Source organism: Zootermopsis nevadensis, unplaced genomic scaffold, assembly GCF_977971745.1.
Source record: "Zootermopsis nevadensis isolate Lab colony 2312 unplaced genomic scaffold, Znev_1.0 Znev_ptg000017l, whole genome shotgun sequence".
NCBI lineage: Eukaryota > Metazoa > Arthropoda > Insecta > Blattodea > Termopsidae > Zootermopsis > Zootermopsis nevadensis.
In genome coordinates, this window is record NW_028259149.1 from 9,325,023 (window position 1) to 9,342,586 (window position 17,564).

The 17,564-nt window shown below is 40.3% G+C and overlaps 1 protein-coding gene across 7 annotated transcripts in view; it reads right to left on the reverse strand.

Moving 5' to 3' along the window:
• LOC110839344 (BTB/POZ domain-containing protein 2) overlaps positions 1 to 17,564 on the reverse strand; it is a 49,702-nt gene that overhangs the window by 6,575 nt on the left and 25,563 nt on the right. For 5 of the 7 annotated variants that reach the window (XM_022083484.2, XM_022083511.2, XM_022083467.2 and 2 more), the window contains one exon: positions 329 to 464. In XM_022083484.2, coding sequence (XP_021939176.1) covers positions 329 to 378 — 50 coding nt within the window. In that variant the 5' untranslated portion in view covers positions 379 to 464. The other 2 variants (XM_022083492.2, XM_022083519.2) reach the window with 2 other exon arrangements.

Sequence of the window (17,564 nt, forward strand, 5' to 3'; positions counted from 1 at the left end):
AAATCAAAAAAATTTGAAGTTTTATTACCTTGTTAACAAGATCCCACCACTGACCTCTGATATGAACCTAATTAATCAGTCCATGTTCTATCACCATATTTAATTAAATTCCATTTTAATATTACGCTATCCTTCCATCTGTGACTAGTGTCTCACCTCGGGTCTTCCCTTCCATGCTACACTCCCAACCCATTATTATCCTCCTTGATTTTGTTAAGAGTGCAAGCAATGGCATTTTGCAATTTCCTCTGACCTCGTCACTTCCTCACCGGTCTGCATGTTTTCCTCTGCTCTGCTCATTGTTTTCAGACACCTCTAAAGTTATTACCTCCTCGGCAGCAATGGTTTGGTGCAAGCACCGTTGTCATTGGGGCACATCGTGAACACGGTTACACTGGATTTGATGTCCTATGAACCATCATCAGCCTTCCAGTCACATAGCCTTTGAGCCTTCACTGTGAGATCTAAAAAGTAAATAAAACCAGATTTATGCTCTACCTTATTTTACTTTTCTTTTAACTGTATATATAGTACATTCCTTGTATTCCTTATAAGGTCCATAGGTTACTGTGTTTTACGAACAGCTATAAAGCTCCAGGCTCCTTCTGACGTAACATGCCGAAATGAAAATAAACATGTGAAAGGAGATGAAAATATTGATTCTTCCTCAAGTGGTGCTTCTGTTCATCTCAGTCGAAACCAAAATACATGCAGGGGAAGGTTTTAATTTCTATTCTAACAAGAGATAGCGTATGTGTGGGCCCAGACGTTTGGGCTATGACTTTACACTTTAGATGACTGATAAATGACGCTACGTGGCAGAATGTTGTGTGCTGTGCGACGCACAAAACACGCGGTAAAGTACTTGGACCTGCACTTAATTTCAGTAATGTCCCGCCAAAATTATTGAATGATTTTCAGTGAGAGGTTCTTCTGTGTCACGAGCCTCAAGAGTCTTTTCGGTGGAGCAACTTTTGTAATTACGAAGTGTTTAATGAGAGTTACTGAAGACCAAAGTGTGGAAGATGCGGTCGATTTGGTTTTAGCAAGGCAGAGAAAGGCCCACAACATTGATGTGGAAGTGTTGAAGAAAATGTGATAACGGGGGAGGGGGGGGGGTAAAGATGAGGATGAGAGAAGTGAAAGTAACGACGCAAGCGGCATGGGTACGAAAGGGATACGAGAAATGACGAGGGTGGGGGATTAAAATGCGCAGAAAGTCGCTTTCAGCAGCATTGAGTTCGTCCAGTAGAATCATCCATTCTTAAAGCGGTCTTAAGTCATGCTTTAGGAGAGTAATAAGGCAGAGAGAGGTAGAAGCAGAAGGAGAATGGTAAAAACTACACGAGAAAGCAATTACAGTATGTACCGTCACGTGAACCTGCGCTCGACTTGAGAAGCTGATGGTTACTCAGCAACCGAAGAAATTTCCATCTTGTTAAGAAAACCGGCTGTTCGTTGCCGTGTTCACAACAGCCCTCCGGTGGACCTCGTCAAATGCACATCCTGCACCATATTTCTTTAAAGTTCATTTTTTCTATTGGCCTTCAGTGCCCGCCAAGTCTCCCAGATAGTCTCTTGTCTTAAGGTTTTGTGACCGAACTTGCCAATCTCCAATTTAAAACGACGGAAGTTAAATCCTCCTAATGGCGGTCATCGGTTTTTGCTGGAGACAAGTCCAAACAAGGTTTGGTTTATATTTATTTTATGTTCTTAGGTCTCAGTTTAGTCAGCACACATAGAATGCCCGGTATAAATATCCCGGAGTTATTCGTGTTTATTTACTCACGCTGCGTTATGCCAGCTCAGCGCCCTCTGTATATATTGCCTTGGTGATATAATTTCGAATATTGACAGGAGGGGCTGCTGGTAATACATGCGGCGGGGTTGAAAGAATTCAGTTTGGGCAGCCTTAACGTTCAGTTTCCTGAACATGTCTGGTCCCTTAGTCTTTCTCCATTCGTATGTACGAGTATATATTAAAAACCGCATTGGCTGAATAAAATTTGTTAAGACTGGCTCCGGGCTGAACCATAGGGGTTTGATTTCCCGGACGAGGAAGGTATTGTCCTCAAGCGGAGCAGTGGGACGCTGACCACCGATATCCATCTAACACAAATTACAGAATGTGTGGAGTTGCAAGACCGTTCTGATGGTATGATGTGTAAGGGACTTACCATCTACGACGGGAATGCCTACTACTCTGACGAAGACAATCTCGTGTTATTTACTGTCTGACTTCATATTATGGGGTGGCTCGTCACTCACTCGAGTTTCCTTATTTATATTTTTGAGATAACAGTCATCTTAAATATTGACATTGATTTCAAAGTGATTAAAATATGAACCGTAACTCCATGAGACCAATAAAGATAAGCGGACAGCGAGAAGACAGCAACATCCCATGAAGACGTTTGGGTTATTTGGAGGTAGTACTTCTTATATTCTTTGCCAGAAGATATAAATTCTTCTGGTATCTTACCAACTCGGTGTGCGTGTAGAAGTTTTCGTGGACCACTGAATTATGAGACATAGTGAACAGAAGAATCGAAATTCCTGATGAGAATCGAACCCTGGTCGCACAGTTCATAACTCGTTCGGACTCCAGAGTTGCACAGTGGAAGACACTGAAGAAACTGAGAAAAACTTAACACTTACAGCTAACCTTTCTTCTGGCGCCTATTCTTGGAACAGAGATGATATTGGGAACCAACAAAAATTAAATCGAACAGGTTGTTCATATTACACAAACTTGATACTCGTTCCATCTTTATGCAGAAGCGGAGCCTGTTGTGGCACTGTCAGAGGATGTGGTATGCAGGCAATCTGCTTTATCCTCTCTTCCTGTTGCAGTGATACCTCCACCACAAAGTTTACGGACCGTCCGTCTTGAGCAATCTTTTCAATGCCAGTTCAATTCGAACATTGACGCCATTCTTGTAACATCCATTTTAAATTATTCCCACCTATTACTGCTTCAAAGTGGTGTAACACCCTCTGAGGTCTTCCAGCCACATTTTTATAAATTTCTCACGTCAGTTTTTATACGGTTATTTAACGACGGCGTTTCAATTGTATAAGTTAGAGAGCGTCATCAACTGACGAGTTCGGCCCGACGAGTAAAGTTCTTGTTTATTTACAGAGTTTAGAGTAGTATGACCCGTCAAAGTTGACGGGAATAAAGCCTTTCTGTGTTGAATATTAATTAATACTATTTATTCCAGCGTTATCTTCGCAATTCAGATTTAAATAGCATTTATAACAGCCTTTATAAAGTAAATTAAACATGAAAACATCTTCACGGCGACTGAACCAGGTTCCCGCCAAACGCAAATTCCACCAGACCCCACCATCGCTTCGTTTACATTTATTGCTACCAGAAACGCCATCTCGAGACTTAATTTCAATTCATTTCGTATCATTCGAACGACGCCCTCATAGAATATACGTGACTGACAATGGCTACATTTTTATGAGCAGATATTTATTTTATTTAACTACGTATGCTTACAATACCTCAGATTACGTCGTTGAATGATGGGATGCAAAAGGAGGTAGGCAAAACCCAATTCAAGGTACTGTCCAAGAATTTGACAGAAAGAACTGAGGACAGCTACAGAAAACATCCATCCACATAGATTGTCTCTGGGCTAAAATTTTAACCGGGAATCTGCCGAGTATTGAACAGGAATAGTAACCACTCAACGAAGAGTTCTTATGTAAGCTGTGACATCAAGGCGAAAGTCGCCTAGTCAGTCTCAGATTCCTTCGGCCTATCACTTATCTAAGATGTGGGTGGGGATGTCAACATGACAAGCCAGTCGCAGTTGAGCAGACGCATCGGTATCAATAAGCAGCGTCCAACACAATGCGTAAAGCTGAGGCAATCGATCAACTCACTGCCATGCGTGGTCCAGGCCAAAGGGTTCTCAAATCTTACCCAGACCTGGGCTGCATTCACCCTTTATTATGACGCGCGAGCCGAAGGTTTACAAATTTAGGCATTTTTTTAAGCGTCGTAGCAACTGATTACAAATTATAACAATTTACTATTGCACTCAGTTGCATTTTTACTCAATTTTATTTAAAATAATCAGGTATTTGACATTGCTTCCGCTCAAGTAATCTTTCAATATCAGTTGTGTTATTCCTACACGCATGTAACTGTCCTAGTCTTCCCGTTACTGCCAGCGTGAAAAGCCGAGTTTTCAGATATCAGACAATTACTTACCACACAGGCAAACACAAACATGCACGCGGGCCGCGAGTTTACACTAGTTTATTTTCACAGGGATTTTATTTCCATTACTTATTTTATATATGACATAACTTTCCCTATATCACGGAAGTTATAATCCTTCAAGGCCGACGTTTCGGTAATAATTTCATATGAAGGTGATTACAACCCTTCTCTGACCTGACCGCAGGAAGCAAATTTACTCACTTCTAACCCGTCGACATGTGATTTATGTCTCTGAAGATAAAAGGGAAAGATGCATCAAAGAATATACATCAGATTCTTCGCTTATCATTATCCCTCTGTCCTTGGAAGATTATTTACTGACAATACTGACGAACAGTTGCAAAGCTAGACGCGTTCCAGAAACAGGAAATACGTTCATCGTATTTCGTTAAATATTAATCATTTCAGAAAAATGTTGATTTTAATATACTTTTGAATGGTTCGTATGATGAGTTGTTCTTCAGAAATCTATAAAGACTGATTTGAGCTTGAGGTAAAATATTCCTTGTATAGGAAATATAAGAGAACTCGTTTAAACTGTTACGACTCGGTGAAATCCATTCAATAGTTATGGACGTAGAACTTGATTTCTTGCACAGGGCACGTCGGCTAGGCGAACTAATGATCGTAGCTTATACATTAGAACCTCACATAGAAAACAAAATGTTAATTTGAAATATGATCTAATAAAGACAAACAAACTCGAGATTCTCCAAGTATGTTTTTATTGGTTCACCAAAATTTATGCACAAAGTCTAAGAGGAATATGTCTCTTATCTGTTTCCTTTAAGTAGACCCCTGCAAAAGATAAGGTCATCTGTGTGGCACTAATGAGAAAGCAAACATCTGTGGTGAACTTACTATTATCTGCTCTGCAAAGTGTAAACGGCCTAGACAACTTCAGGCGAGATGATGATGATGCCACAGACTTTAAAACCCATTTTAAATTAACCAGAATTTTCACACATCAAACAAATCGTTGGCGAAAGTATGTTTGGGACTGAAGTGAAGTAACATTTGATAGCATGTCTTGTTTCCCGTTACCCTAAACAACTGTAAATTGGAGAAAGTCTTTCAGGTAGCAGATAATTCTCGAGTCTGTTTTATCGCTCAAAGTGAAAAGTGCTTCACATTTATTGTATGGGCAATGAAAAAGAAGCGAAGAGTGAAGTGTTGCCTATAATACAATTAAAATATGTAATTTTATACTTTAGAACGAACGAGTAGACTCTAACACCTTTCAATTTACTTCTAATATGAAGCTGACTGTCTTCTGGGTTGTTGCGCCGTGCAGTCTTATATACGTACACGGACGTTTCAGATGTGCTTACATCTGTCTGCATATTTAATCTAAGATTGAACAAAGCTTAAATTTAATAATGGAAGGATCTACCTCAAAAGTCGCCCCGTGAACATAATTTTTATCCGTATCGGTCCAGCTTACACTTAACCAACATGATGTTTGTTACGTTTCTCAGGTCCTCCGAAGGACACCACCATGACAGCGTTGAGATTATTCATACTTTACTGCGTGTTAAATATAACTGACAATTTCATTTGAAGAACTAATTACAAGGATTAAGCACGTATGAGATTAAAACACGTAAATATAAAAAAAAATTACAGTAAAATGCAAGAAGTGAATGTTGCCCTAAAGTTGTTACTACTACAGCATGTATAAAAATATACAAATATTAAAAGTAAAAAAAAAAATTATTAAGTGCAGATAATGGTTAGGAATCTTACCAAATTTGACCAAACTTCTAAGCAACATTGAATGTTAAAAAATTATTCTCCTGGACAACATGCATTGGATTGAAGTTAGAGAAAATTTTATAAAGCCACGACATAAGAAGCCTTCCTTTTCACTGTTTAAAAATGTGGTGGTGCAACATGAGATGTGTCACACAGAACACGCGTAAGTAACACGTACTTTGAAACATTATCGACGTCATTTCTTCCGACAGTAAGGCGCTTCCGATAACTTAAACAGTTGTTTCAAATTCTGCACAATATTAACATTTAAAATATTTGTAAATCCTTGCGCATTTTAGACATGTTATTGTACGAGGGTCGCTCATTAAATAATGCCCCACATTTTTTTTCTCAGCCAATAATGAAGATAGAAAAGTGTACTTTTACATGCTTGAGATTTGATGTTTCCCGCGTTCGTGTACGGAGTTTCAAATGATTCCAACCGATAGCGGAGCTGTAGTGAACTGTTAAAATGGCGTCTGTGAACGACTCTCGTTACAAGCAACGAGCTGTAATTGAATTCCTTGTTGCTGAAAAAGAAACGGTGGTGAACATTCATAAACGTTTGTGTGCTGTGTATGGAAGCTGTGCAGTCGATAGGAGCACCGTTGGTCGCTGGGCTAAGAGAGTTAAAGCTTCAGGAAGTGAAGAAACCGAGCTCCATGATCTGCCGCGCTCTGGGCGTCCTGCCACAGCCACCACTCCAGACATGTTGAACCGCGCGGATGCCATTATTCGTGAGGATCGGCGCATCACAACTCGACAATTGGCCCAACAGCTTTCAGTCAGCAATGGAAGTGTAATTGCAATTATCCGGGCTCTTGCATATTCGAAGGTGTGCGCAAGATGGGTTCCACGAAGTCTCACAGCAGACCACAGGATTCAAAGGAAAACAATTTCTTCTGAATTGTTGGAAGCGTTTTGATGCTGAGGGATCATTACAGGTGACGAAACCTGGATACACCACTTTGAGCCGGAGACAAAAAGGCAGTCAATGGAGTGGCATCACCCTCAATCACCGAGAAAGAAGAAATTCAAGACAACTCCCTCCGCCGGAAAAGTCATGATGACTGTCTTTTGGGACAGTGATGGGTTCATTCTTGTGGATGTAATGCCAAGAGGTGCGAGACGCGTACATCGGGACCCTGAAACCCTCAAGAAGCGTTTCCGACGAGTTCGGCCTCACAAGCATCCAGCAGAAATTTTGCTCCTGCACGACAATGCACGCCCTCACACAAGTCCGAGAACCCGGGAAGAAATCACCAAATTGGGTTGGACGGTGCTGCCCCATCCACCCTCCGACTTTCATCTCTTTGGGCCACTCAAAGATGCTATCCGCGGAACAAGATTTGAAGATGACGAGAGCGTGATTCAAGCAGTGAGGACATGGCTACGTGCACAGGACAAGAGCTGGTACCGGCAAGGCATGCACGCACTTGTTCCACGATGGCTTAAAGCCGTACAAGTTGATGGGGACTATGTGGAAAAATAGTATGTGTAAGGGAAACATTGATTTATATTGTCACTAAATTTCAGCCATCTTGAATAAATATATTCTGAGGAAAAAAATGTGGGGCATTACTTAATGAGCGACCCTCGTACATAACACGTAGGGACACAATCTTAATGAATTACATAAAAGTACAATGATATTTGAAGTTTTCACGGCAGTGTAATTTCAGATTGTGGTCTCCTTATGGAGGTAGCATCTTCCTCCCAAACCCTACTTACGTATTTACTTACAAGACGTAATAAACTGCAAGACTACAATATAACTGTAACAGTTAGAGGTACTTAATTTGTACAGTAAAGGTAACATTTCTTCTGACCCACGTGTAGTGCAATACTTACAGACTTGTGTTTCTCGCGCTGCAATGCAACTGTTATGAACACAAATACACTAGTGACGAAACGTCTTCACGATTATCAATCACGGTCACTTAAAATGAAGAATATCGAACAAATTTCAAGTTTCTTCTGATTGGAAAACCGCAAAAGAAAAAACTTCTTTGCAGTTAAGATCCTCTGTAGAGATGATGTTCCACACTGCCTTGTCCACGCAATACTCTACAATGCAGACGCATGAAGCAGCAGCAGCATCAATATCCTACGGAAGGAAGTCCTCTCCAGACCTGCGCGCCGCGCCTCCAGTGCGATTGTGAACCACAGCTGGCCAATACTGTTTATCGTATTATACGTGCGAACAGCGAGTTGACTGACTTGTGTTTATCTCATTGTTATGTTACCACTGAGAGATGTACGAGACGCAGATTCCATGAAGGCAAAGTGTTCATTACTCCCTACATATAAGGTATTGGTTGCACAACGCAAAACTTCACGCGTTACATGATCCATATTACACCAATTCGGTTACACAGAGCCTACATTGTGAAAATGGGAATAGATTTTCACTGCAGTCCAATGAATCACGACACCGATACACTTGAACCTGCTCTTATCTTCAAACAAACATTATTCTATATATAGTACACAAAATGAACGCACAATGGAGAGACAGCTTCCGTCTATCCACGTCTCCTACCCCGAAAATTACGCGACAGATGTCAATCTGTTACTGGGGTTTACAATAAAAATAATCTGAAAAACTTATTCATTTTGATAATAAATAAATAATATTAACATCACTGTCAATATGCCTTCCTTTGTTATAAATAGGCCCATAATCTCGTTGCACTGCTTGTTTCGATTTGGCATCTTCAGGTGCATTTCTTAGCATTAAATGTCCGTGTTACTCAATGCAACATACTGTCTCATTAACCTACTCCTGGATTCAAGATGGTGGTATACAGCTATAATTTTAACTAGGTATTATACAATATAAATTTTTAAGATTCTGTGTAGATGTGTGATCAGCTAACACCGTGCGGTTAATCCCCGTGTTTGCTACGAACACCCGAAGTTGGAAAATGGAGCGGAGATTTGTGTCTCCGTGTAGCCTAATGCCCCCTTCTCTTAGTTATACTTGTAATGCCGAACGTTAGCAACAAATGACGAGGCAATCAATTTCTCTTCTGGTAATTCAAGAATTAGATGCTGGCTGGTTACGCTAGGGCGAAGCAACAAACAAATTTTACTGCAAAATCAACAATAAAAATGTGGCAAGAGTCGTTTGGTAATCGCATTATTTCTCAACATATGTATCTTCCAAAACCTCGAACCCTGTCTTCTCCTGAATTATTATTTTGGTGTTTAAGAAAATTTTTGTGTGGAAAAGTAATTATCCTTCAATTATAATGAAAAAAAACTACTATGACAGGAGGTCATTCACGGCTTACGCCACGAACGTCTGACAGCTAAACACAGAAATTAGCCCGGGGGGGGGGGATGAGGAAAACCAAGGAAAAAACTAATTAGAAACGTTATTCAGATGTCTTATCGCTGTAATGCTGTTTACTGGTTCGACGCTCTGATTCACGCAATCTTATCTGTACCACAAAGTTAAAAAGATAACACGCAGAGACTTTAAATTATTTTTAACATAAATCGTTAAGTGTATGAGTCACACGAGACTATTTACCAACAATATCAAATACAAACATAATTTAGCACTGACATAACACTTTAAGCAAGTGTGATATCTGTGAGATTAACCTTCAAAGCCCAATGATAACTCGCAATTTACAGCCTATTTCCTTTAGAAGCATCAAAATAGCTGATCTATGCGAAGATGCGTTGCGGTAGGAACTGAACCATTCGAACAACTCGATCAAGGCTTTACGTAGTTTTCTTCGGCCCTAAAGCTGGTGCTGAGACGGTACCAAAATTCCATGTTGCACTGCATGCCTCTCCCGCAGCCCTCCTAATATTAAAATTAAAATTTCACCCCCCCCCCCCATGTCAACATCTAAATTTCACCAAATACTTCCCTCGTGAGATAAGTTTCAAAATTCATTATTCCGATTTAACAAAAAAAAAAAGAACTCAGCAATTCTCCCTTGCTTCACTTTTCATCACTGCCTGGGAACCTTCATAACCAAACCCAGTAGACAGTCACCTTCGGACTCACTGCCATTAAAACCTCAAATCCTAATTAAAAATTTATTCTTCCCCCATTAAAAATGTCATTCTCTGTTCATTTTCTGTCTCTCTTTTTCAGCTCCAAAGGGGTGAAGACTAACGGAATATCAAAACAAGGGCTGTAATACTCACCTAAACCATCACGAAGAAGGGATCTAGCACCCACAAGAAAACAGACAATTACATCGATTCCTGAATGGTTCATACAGATACGTCCTCCAGACCACTTTGCACTTCTGTTATTGCTTGATTATCAAAGGACATGATGCATACAAAAGCCATTCTCTTGTAAAAATTGTTTCACAGATGGGTCGCGGAAAACAGGTTGGATTCTACCGACGGGAAGTAGTACATATTATCCTCTTGGCCCAAGTCCTACGAGCATTTCTAGGAAGTGATACGTGGCGTTATCTTTCTTCACTGTCATCCATTCATAACGGTAAGCAGAGGCCGTCTTCCCACTCGATAATATCATAGTAATAGGCAGGCGAAATGAGTCTAATGCAGGGGTTAGTGATAAATGGTCAGGATGTCCGATTTTTTCGTAGAAGGTTTAACCTCTGTTGTAGCCGCAGGTGGCTCGTGAGTTTCAAGCACCGGCCATTTTAATCCTCTCCCTAAAGAAAGAACTGACAGTACCCACTGGATAGGAGGGTCATTCGGCCTCCAGGTCGATTTACACGCGTCGACGAAAACAAAAGTCCCTGCCCTTGTCGGTAATCAAACTCCCGCTGCTCAGGCTGGTCACTATACTAAGTTATCCAACCTCCTATCGGATAATACAACGTCGACTACAAACGTGTGAAACGTTTAGCTAGGATATTTTTAATACTTACATACTTTTCTTTACAGTATAAAGTGATCGGAGTACTCTTCAGAACGTTTTCAGGCCGCAAGGAAGTGACAATATAAGTAGACAATTGGATGTATCTAGGTATCACACCACACACATTCGTCTCAGTTGTGACGCCAACGCGAACTGTCTCACTCTGTTTCATAGTTTTCAGATGGAAACATTTGAGACCAAAGTGCTAACTTAGAAGTCTCCCCTTCCACACCCTCCATAAGGTCGGTTTCTGTCATGACTCAAAACTAAAGAACACTAAAAGAAGACCCAATTAGTACTGAGTCTGTTTCATCCTAACCTAATCTTTCGTGTATCCATGTCATCTGCAGAGACTGAGGTACAGAACCAAGAATACAGCAAGACACGGGATATGAATACATGGGCTATAAATACGTCAAACAATTCACCTCAAAACAATTACAAGAATTTAATTAGCTTCTCACTATAATTTGTAATCGGTTCAATATAAGAAAGAATACATGGCTTATAATCATCGCTCATAAGTAATTATTTTATTCTTTTCACAAAGTTAATCAAACTATCACGTGATTAGAAGGCTCTTATCGTCTGTCGGCCCGCTCGCATATTTCATTTCGGAAACTATGACGTATTTCGGCGAAATTTAGTATTAGGGAGCCCTACTTTACATTAACGTCAAATCCGACTTCAATGGGCCAATCGAAATGGTCTAACGGAGCAGGAAACTGACAAATGACACAAAATAAAGATCTCGTTACAATCCACATTTCCTACCTGATGCTTCTCCCACGCAATGACCTGTAATGAATTAACGCAAAGAAGACTTTTATTGACTCTGAGCAATATGCGATGTAATATCTTTAACGCATCTAACAATCAGGTACGCAAAACAGCAAAGAACGCTTCTGCAAAGCGTGTTATTTCTGTGCCTCGGTACTGCATGCAAACGAAAGGTCAGCTTAATTCTCCGACTTCTCTATTCTCCGTGCCCAAATTGAGAGGTTGGTTAGGCCTCAGGGCCTGCCCTCAAATCGGCCCGCCCGCCACAGAACAATATTAAATTCCAGATATTTAATTCGAACCCATTCATTCATAAACGTGTCGCAAAGGGTGCGTAACAAAACATTATTTTTCTAGACACTTTCCATCGTTACATGTACATCTGATATGCACACCTTTTCAGGAGTTGGCTCTGTTTGAGTCTTCATCAGACTGTTAGTCGTCATACTGACAAATTTCTTATTAATCTATTATCTTAATGTGAGTGGCGATGGTTGGTCTCAAATTCCACATACCCGGGGCCATTTTAATAAATACTACGATGGTTTGCTAACCATTAGGCCACTGATGGTCTAGTGGTTGATCCAAATCATCACCACAAATCTTAAATCGTTACAAAATTGCCAGATGAACGACAGCCATCACCTTAAGACGATATGTCATTATATCACATACACCTCAGCATTATAGCGTTATAACGAACCGACCTATAACACAACCAACGTATTGTGCTTGCGAATAGGAGAGACAGACATTCTTTTCACCCGCCCATAGCACCGTGTGTTGAGTCAGGTGATGCATATACAGTCCACGACTGTAATCTTGAGACTTTGCGGGGTGAGGAAGTGGGGTGAAGGAGGAAGGATGAGAGATAGCGTCTGCCTTTAACGCTTCGGACTTCCTGCATTCCTTGCAAGTCTCAAGATTACAGTCTTAGACTGTGCTTGTTTTTTGCTTCCTTCTAATATTAATGGCTGGACTTGGCCTTCAAATACCAAGTTCAAAACTATTCAGTTGAAGCTTTTTGGGGTGTTAATTTCTTTCAGTAGGGTACCGAGTAACCTTGTGAGTCAGGGAATGAGTTAATAGTGTTGAAAATTACTTTATTTAACATTTCTGAACAATACCACTGTTGTATCCTAGTGCGTCTGCTTAAATGTGTTTCCAGTAATCACTTGTGACGAAGAACTTCAGAAAGAAATCTTTATTCCCCGCTGACTGAGTGAACAGATACATTAAAAAGCTGATGTTCTAACTTCTTTGAGTCATAGCCTTCATCACCAATAACTTCCACTTCCAGACAACAGCGTATAAGGCTGTGATTTCATTATCCTCCCTAGCACGACCAGAAATAAATTGGCCTACTACATACACCCGAAAAGACAGGGCAAATCTTACGGCCATTCTTATGTACAAGGAAAATTATTCTGAATATAACAATTCTTCAGTACTCTACTGAGGAACCCTGTGATCGGATGATATGCCGTGGCCAAGGTTCGGAAAATATAGGTAAAACAGTGACTGAGATCAGGAACCCCTTGGATACCTGGAGGTTTACCTCGTGGGTCAAAATCATGGCGATGAAAAGACACAATTTAAGGGTAGGATGTAGCCGTTCATAATACTAGACTGCCAAAGTGAAAAGTTACAGTAAATATGAAGGAACACTAGTCGATCTGCGTGTATTTTCAGATGTCTCACTAAATAGACGTAACGAATACTCCGTGGGCCCAATTAATAACTAGTACGCTGTAACAATTTTCAGTCACGATAATCGTTAAACAGAAACATAAAACTTGCCCCCCGTCTATCATAGGACCTAGATGATTAAAAGAACAGTGAGTACCATTCTGAAAGCCAAATGGGCGACGGACTGACATCGAGCAGCTCTCTTTTCAGTGGCGAGTTCAGAGGTCACGAATAAGGGTGAGGCTGTCACAGATTTATCCACTGAGATAACATTTTTAACTACAAAGCAAAAATGTTGGTCTCTGTACCCCATTTATCACGCGCGTTGGAATGAAAAACTAATCTTACGGGGGAAATAAATGCCACTATCTTAAATATAGCTGTGACGGATGGACTCCTTGCTACGACATTTTCTCAACAGGCCTATAGTTCGCGGGTTGTTTGTTATTCTGTCCTTCACTAAATATTAGGGTGATTAAAATCAAGGAGGATGATATGGGCGAAGCATGGAGAGCATGAGAAAGATATATTCCGGTTGGAAAGCTTGATGGGAAGACACCAACTGGAAGACTTAGGCGCAGATGGGAATATAATATTAAAGTGGATCTTAGGGAAATATGTTTAGACTTTTTGGATTGGATTCAACAAAAATCCAGAAGATAATTGGAAAATTATAAAGGGGCTCTTGTGAAAACGGTCATGAACCATGGTTTTCCATAAAAGGTGGGTAATACTTAGACTAGCTGAGCCTGTTATGAGCTTCACAGAAAGTATTATGCTCCATGGAGTGAGTCAGATATTCTGTCAAAGAGGAATTTTATTTTATTTAGTCTATTTTAAATAACTTTTCTGCCGTTTTCTGACTTTTTACTTCGTCTGCTATCAAATTGGCATCTATTTTTTGCACGTATTTTTATCTATGTAACATAAAATTAACCAAAATATACCGCTTTGTGTAGGTTAGTAGCTCTTATGAACATGGCACTGGACCTCATGGTTTTGTAACAGCTGGGGATGTTATTGTCAAACGCAGGTTACATGCTGGGCTGATAACTTGCTCACTAGTTTGTGACTAACAGACGAATGGACATCTGGCTCGTATTTATTTATCTGTTTGTTTGTAATCTAATACGGAACACGATACAACGTGGTCAGCAAGGAAGTTGGCGAAATGTCACCGTAACACTTCCGTTTCAACATAGCTCATGTTTGATATGGAGGACTGTCAACAAACATGCTAGCATCTGGCTAGTTCTGACAACAAATGACGAAATAAGAAGCAGAGAAGGAATTCTACAAATATCAACGGGAAATGATTGTCCCCTGTGATACTATAATGAAAACACGTTGGCATGAATCATCATGTCATAAACCATTTGCTGTGCTGAATTTTCTGAAACGTTGACATAAGTCTACCAGACTGCACGGCGCTACAACCCAGGAGACAGCCATGTTCGTAATCGCCGTCATGAGAACCTCAAATCCTACCACTTGATCAAAGCCACGAAGTATTGACAAAGTGTGCTTTTTGAATTCTCTTTTACGTTGATGGCACCGTCTTGTAATGTCACTATTTTGCCATCCTTACTCTCCCCATCTTCAAAGCTAAGAAATTAGACAATAGATCTCCGAAACGTCGGCAGTACATCCAACACCTCCACGGTGCCATCATCCAACTCGAGATCCACAAACCACACGTATGAAGACGACCATCTTCTGAGATGTGTAATAGAAAGTAACCTATGTTTCAGGGGCGGTTTATCGCCCTGATGATGGAAACAGTATTGCCACCAACAAATGAGGACTTCTAAAGTGTAAAAGCCGTTGGTTTTTCCCTGTACACACACACACACACACAGATATATACAAACGGAATTATTTTTCTTCCGAGTTCTTGTAAACACGGGGATGGACATAAAAGTGTGTCCTTACAAGCAGGTGATTTTTTTGGTTGTCTGAGAAACTGTCAACTCCTCTAGAATAACGCTAAACAATGGAATTAATTGGTTCGGACAACTTAGTTAATTATCTTAAGGCAAGGTAAAGTTCTCCCTAATGCTTAGCTAAGCACCACGCCATACAGGCGTATGGAGAACCGGGGGTATAGCTCCGCGCGCTCTTAACCTCGGCCATAGATGGCGGTGAGTGGTAAGCTTCACGTTCCGAACGCTTTACTCCCGAGGAAAGATACCCGGCACTTGCTGGACAAAAGGCCGGTGGACCTCAGAGTCGGTCTGGAAGTTGTGACGAGGAGTAAAGTCCTGCCCTGGCTGGAATCGAACACCAGCTGTCTAACCCATAATCTTTTCACTATACAGACTGGAGTACCATAAATATTTTATTCATTGTAATATCAGCTCAGCATTTCACTCAGAAACGTAAAATAGATTTAAGCAATTATTTTAACGTTAAATTAAGTAACTCAGCAGATGTTTCAGTGCTGTAAACTAAAGTAGGTCTATCCAACTCTCTCTTAAATTTGTACACATTATTTATACATGTAATATAAAATTGTTTTAACAAACCTAATGTTTATGCCGAAGAATACAAAATGTTAAATCCTCTGTGACGGTATTTTTGAATTCATAAAGAATATGAGTGGCAAAAAAAGAAGCCGAGAATTTTGCAAGTCAAATTGCTCTGCTGTAAATAATGCATAATTACGTTGATAAACAATTGTTATACGGTACTTGTTATCTTGCTGTCTAGTAAGCGAAGCGGTAGATATTACATTAATTCTGTATCTACATGAACTATATAAATAAAAATACAGATAAGGAAAACATATGACTTGTGAGCGCAAGGATTATTCTGACAAAGTTTCGCACATTGTTTAAGACCTGGCTTGTTCACTAGTGCGATGTAAAAGGATTATGTTGACATTTTCTACGTATTCTCTTACCTTTATTTGAACTCCTTTTATCTTATGAAGGATGAAGTCACTGAATAACAGGAAGGAAATATACTAGAAGAGTTAAGTGGAAAGACAGTTTACAGTTGTTCCAGATAGAATTACTCCTACAAAGTTAATATTCCGTATATAACGTTTATAAATATTTTTGGGTAACCTACGGGGTTTGTTTAATTGTCACAGCAAACGACGATAATTTCCTCGTACAGCATTAACAAAACAATCTTCGTACTGAAGACGAGCTGTGTTTCATTTACGGAAGAACTTAATCTTTAAATAGTGTTCAGATGAGCTTCGGCTTCATAAGGTTTTTCGACTTTTTACTCATCTCAACATTTCTGTTACCGCGGCCAACTTCCTAAAAATTGTATGATTTGAGGTTTTCACAGCGGTGAGTATGAAGATTTCTGTTTTCTGTGTTGTTGCGCCGTGTAGTATGGTAGTTGTTTACGATTCATCGCCCTGATGACGGAGGCAGTATAACCTCTGAAACGTTGGTAAACATCGACCAGACTACACAGCGCAACAACCCAGAAGACAGAAATCTTCATACAAAGAATCGCCCTGATGATGGAGGCAGTATAACCTCTGAAACGTTGGTAACCATCGACCAGACTATACAGCGCAACAACCCAGAAGACAGAAATCTTCATACTAAGAATCGCCCTGATGACGGAGGCAGTATGACCTCTGAAACGTTGGTTAACATCAACCAGACTACACAGCGCAATAACCCAGAAGACAGAAATCGTCTTGGTTATATAAATTCTGAATGTGGGAAGCATATATGAATTCATTTTAAAATGGTTTATGACACACGACTTCGCAAAGCTCGTGTTTAGTTGAAGCTGTAATTATTGACAAATGACAATTGATAATACCCCTTGAAAGAATCTCATGTGCCCCAAGGGGTACAGGTACCACAGTTTTAAAATCGCTGCTCCACGTCGTTGAGAGTGAGGCAATGGGAAAAGAAGCCCAGTGCGGGTTCTCGCCACCAGGTGTTCCTACTCGCTAAGATCGCGTACACAAACGCGGAACAAGACCGTAACACGTATTTTATTTGAGGTTTAGAGCAAGAAGGAAACGTTCTGAACTCAGTGGTATTCAGAATAATCTAAACCCTCTTTACAGGAATATAAATCGAAATAATGTACCAGTCCAGTCACTTTACTGACTCACATCTCTGGAGCTCATACAGGTTCCTGTCCACTGGGTTCATTCCTAAGGGTAAAATGGTTAGGGCGTGAAGGAGCTAATCATTCACCCCCATCGTGTGCCGATGTTAAGAATAAATGCTGCTATACCTCTTCTTCCCTATA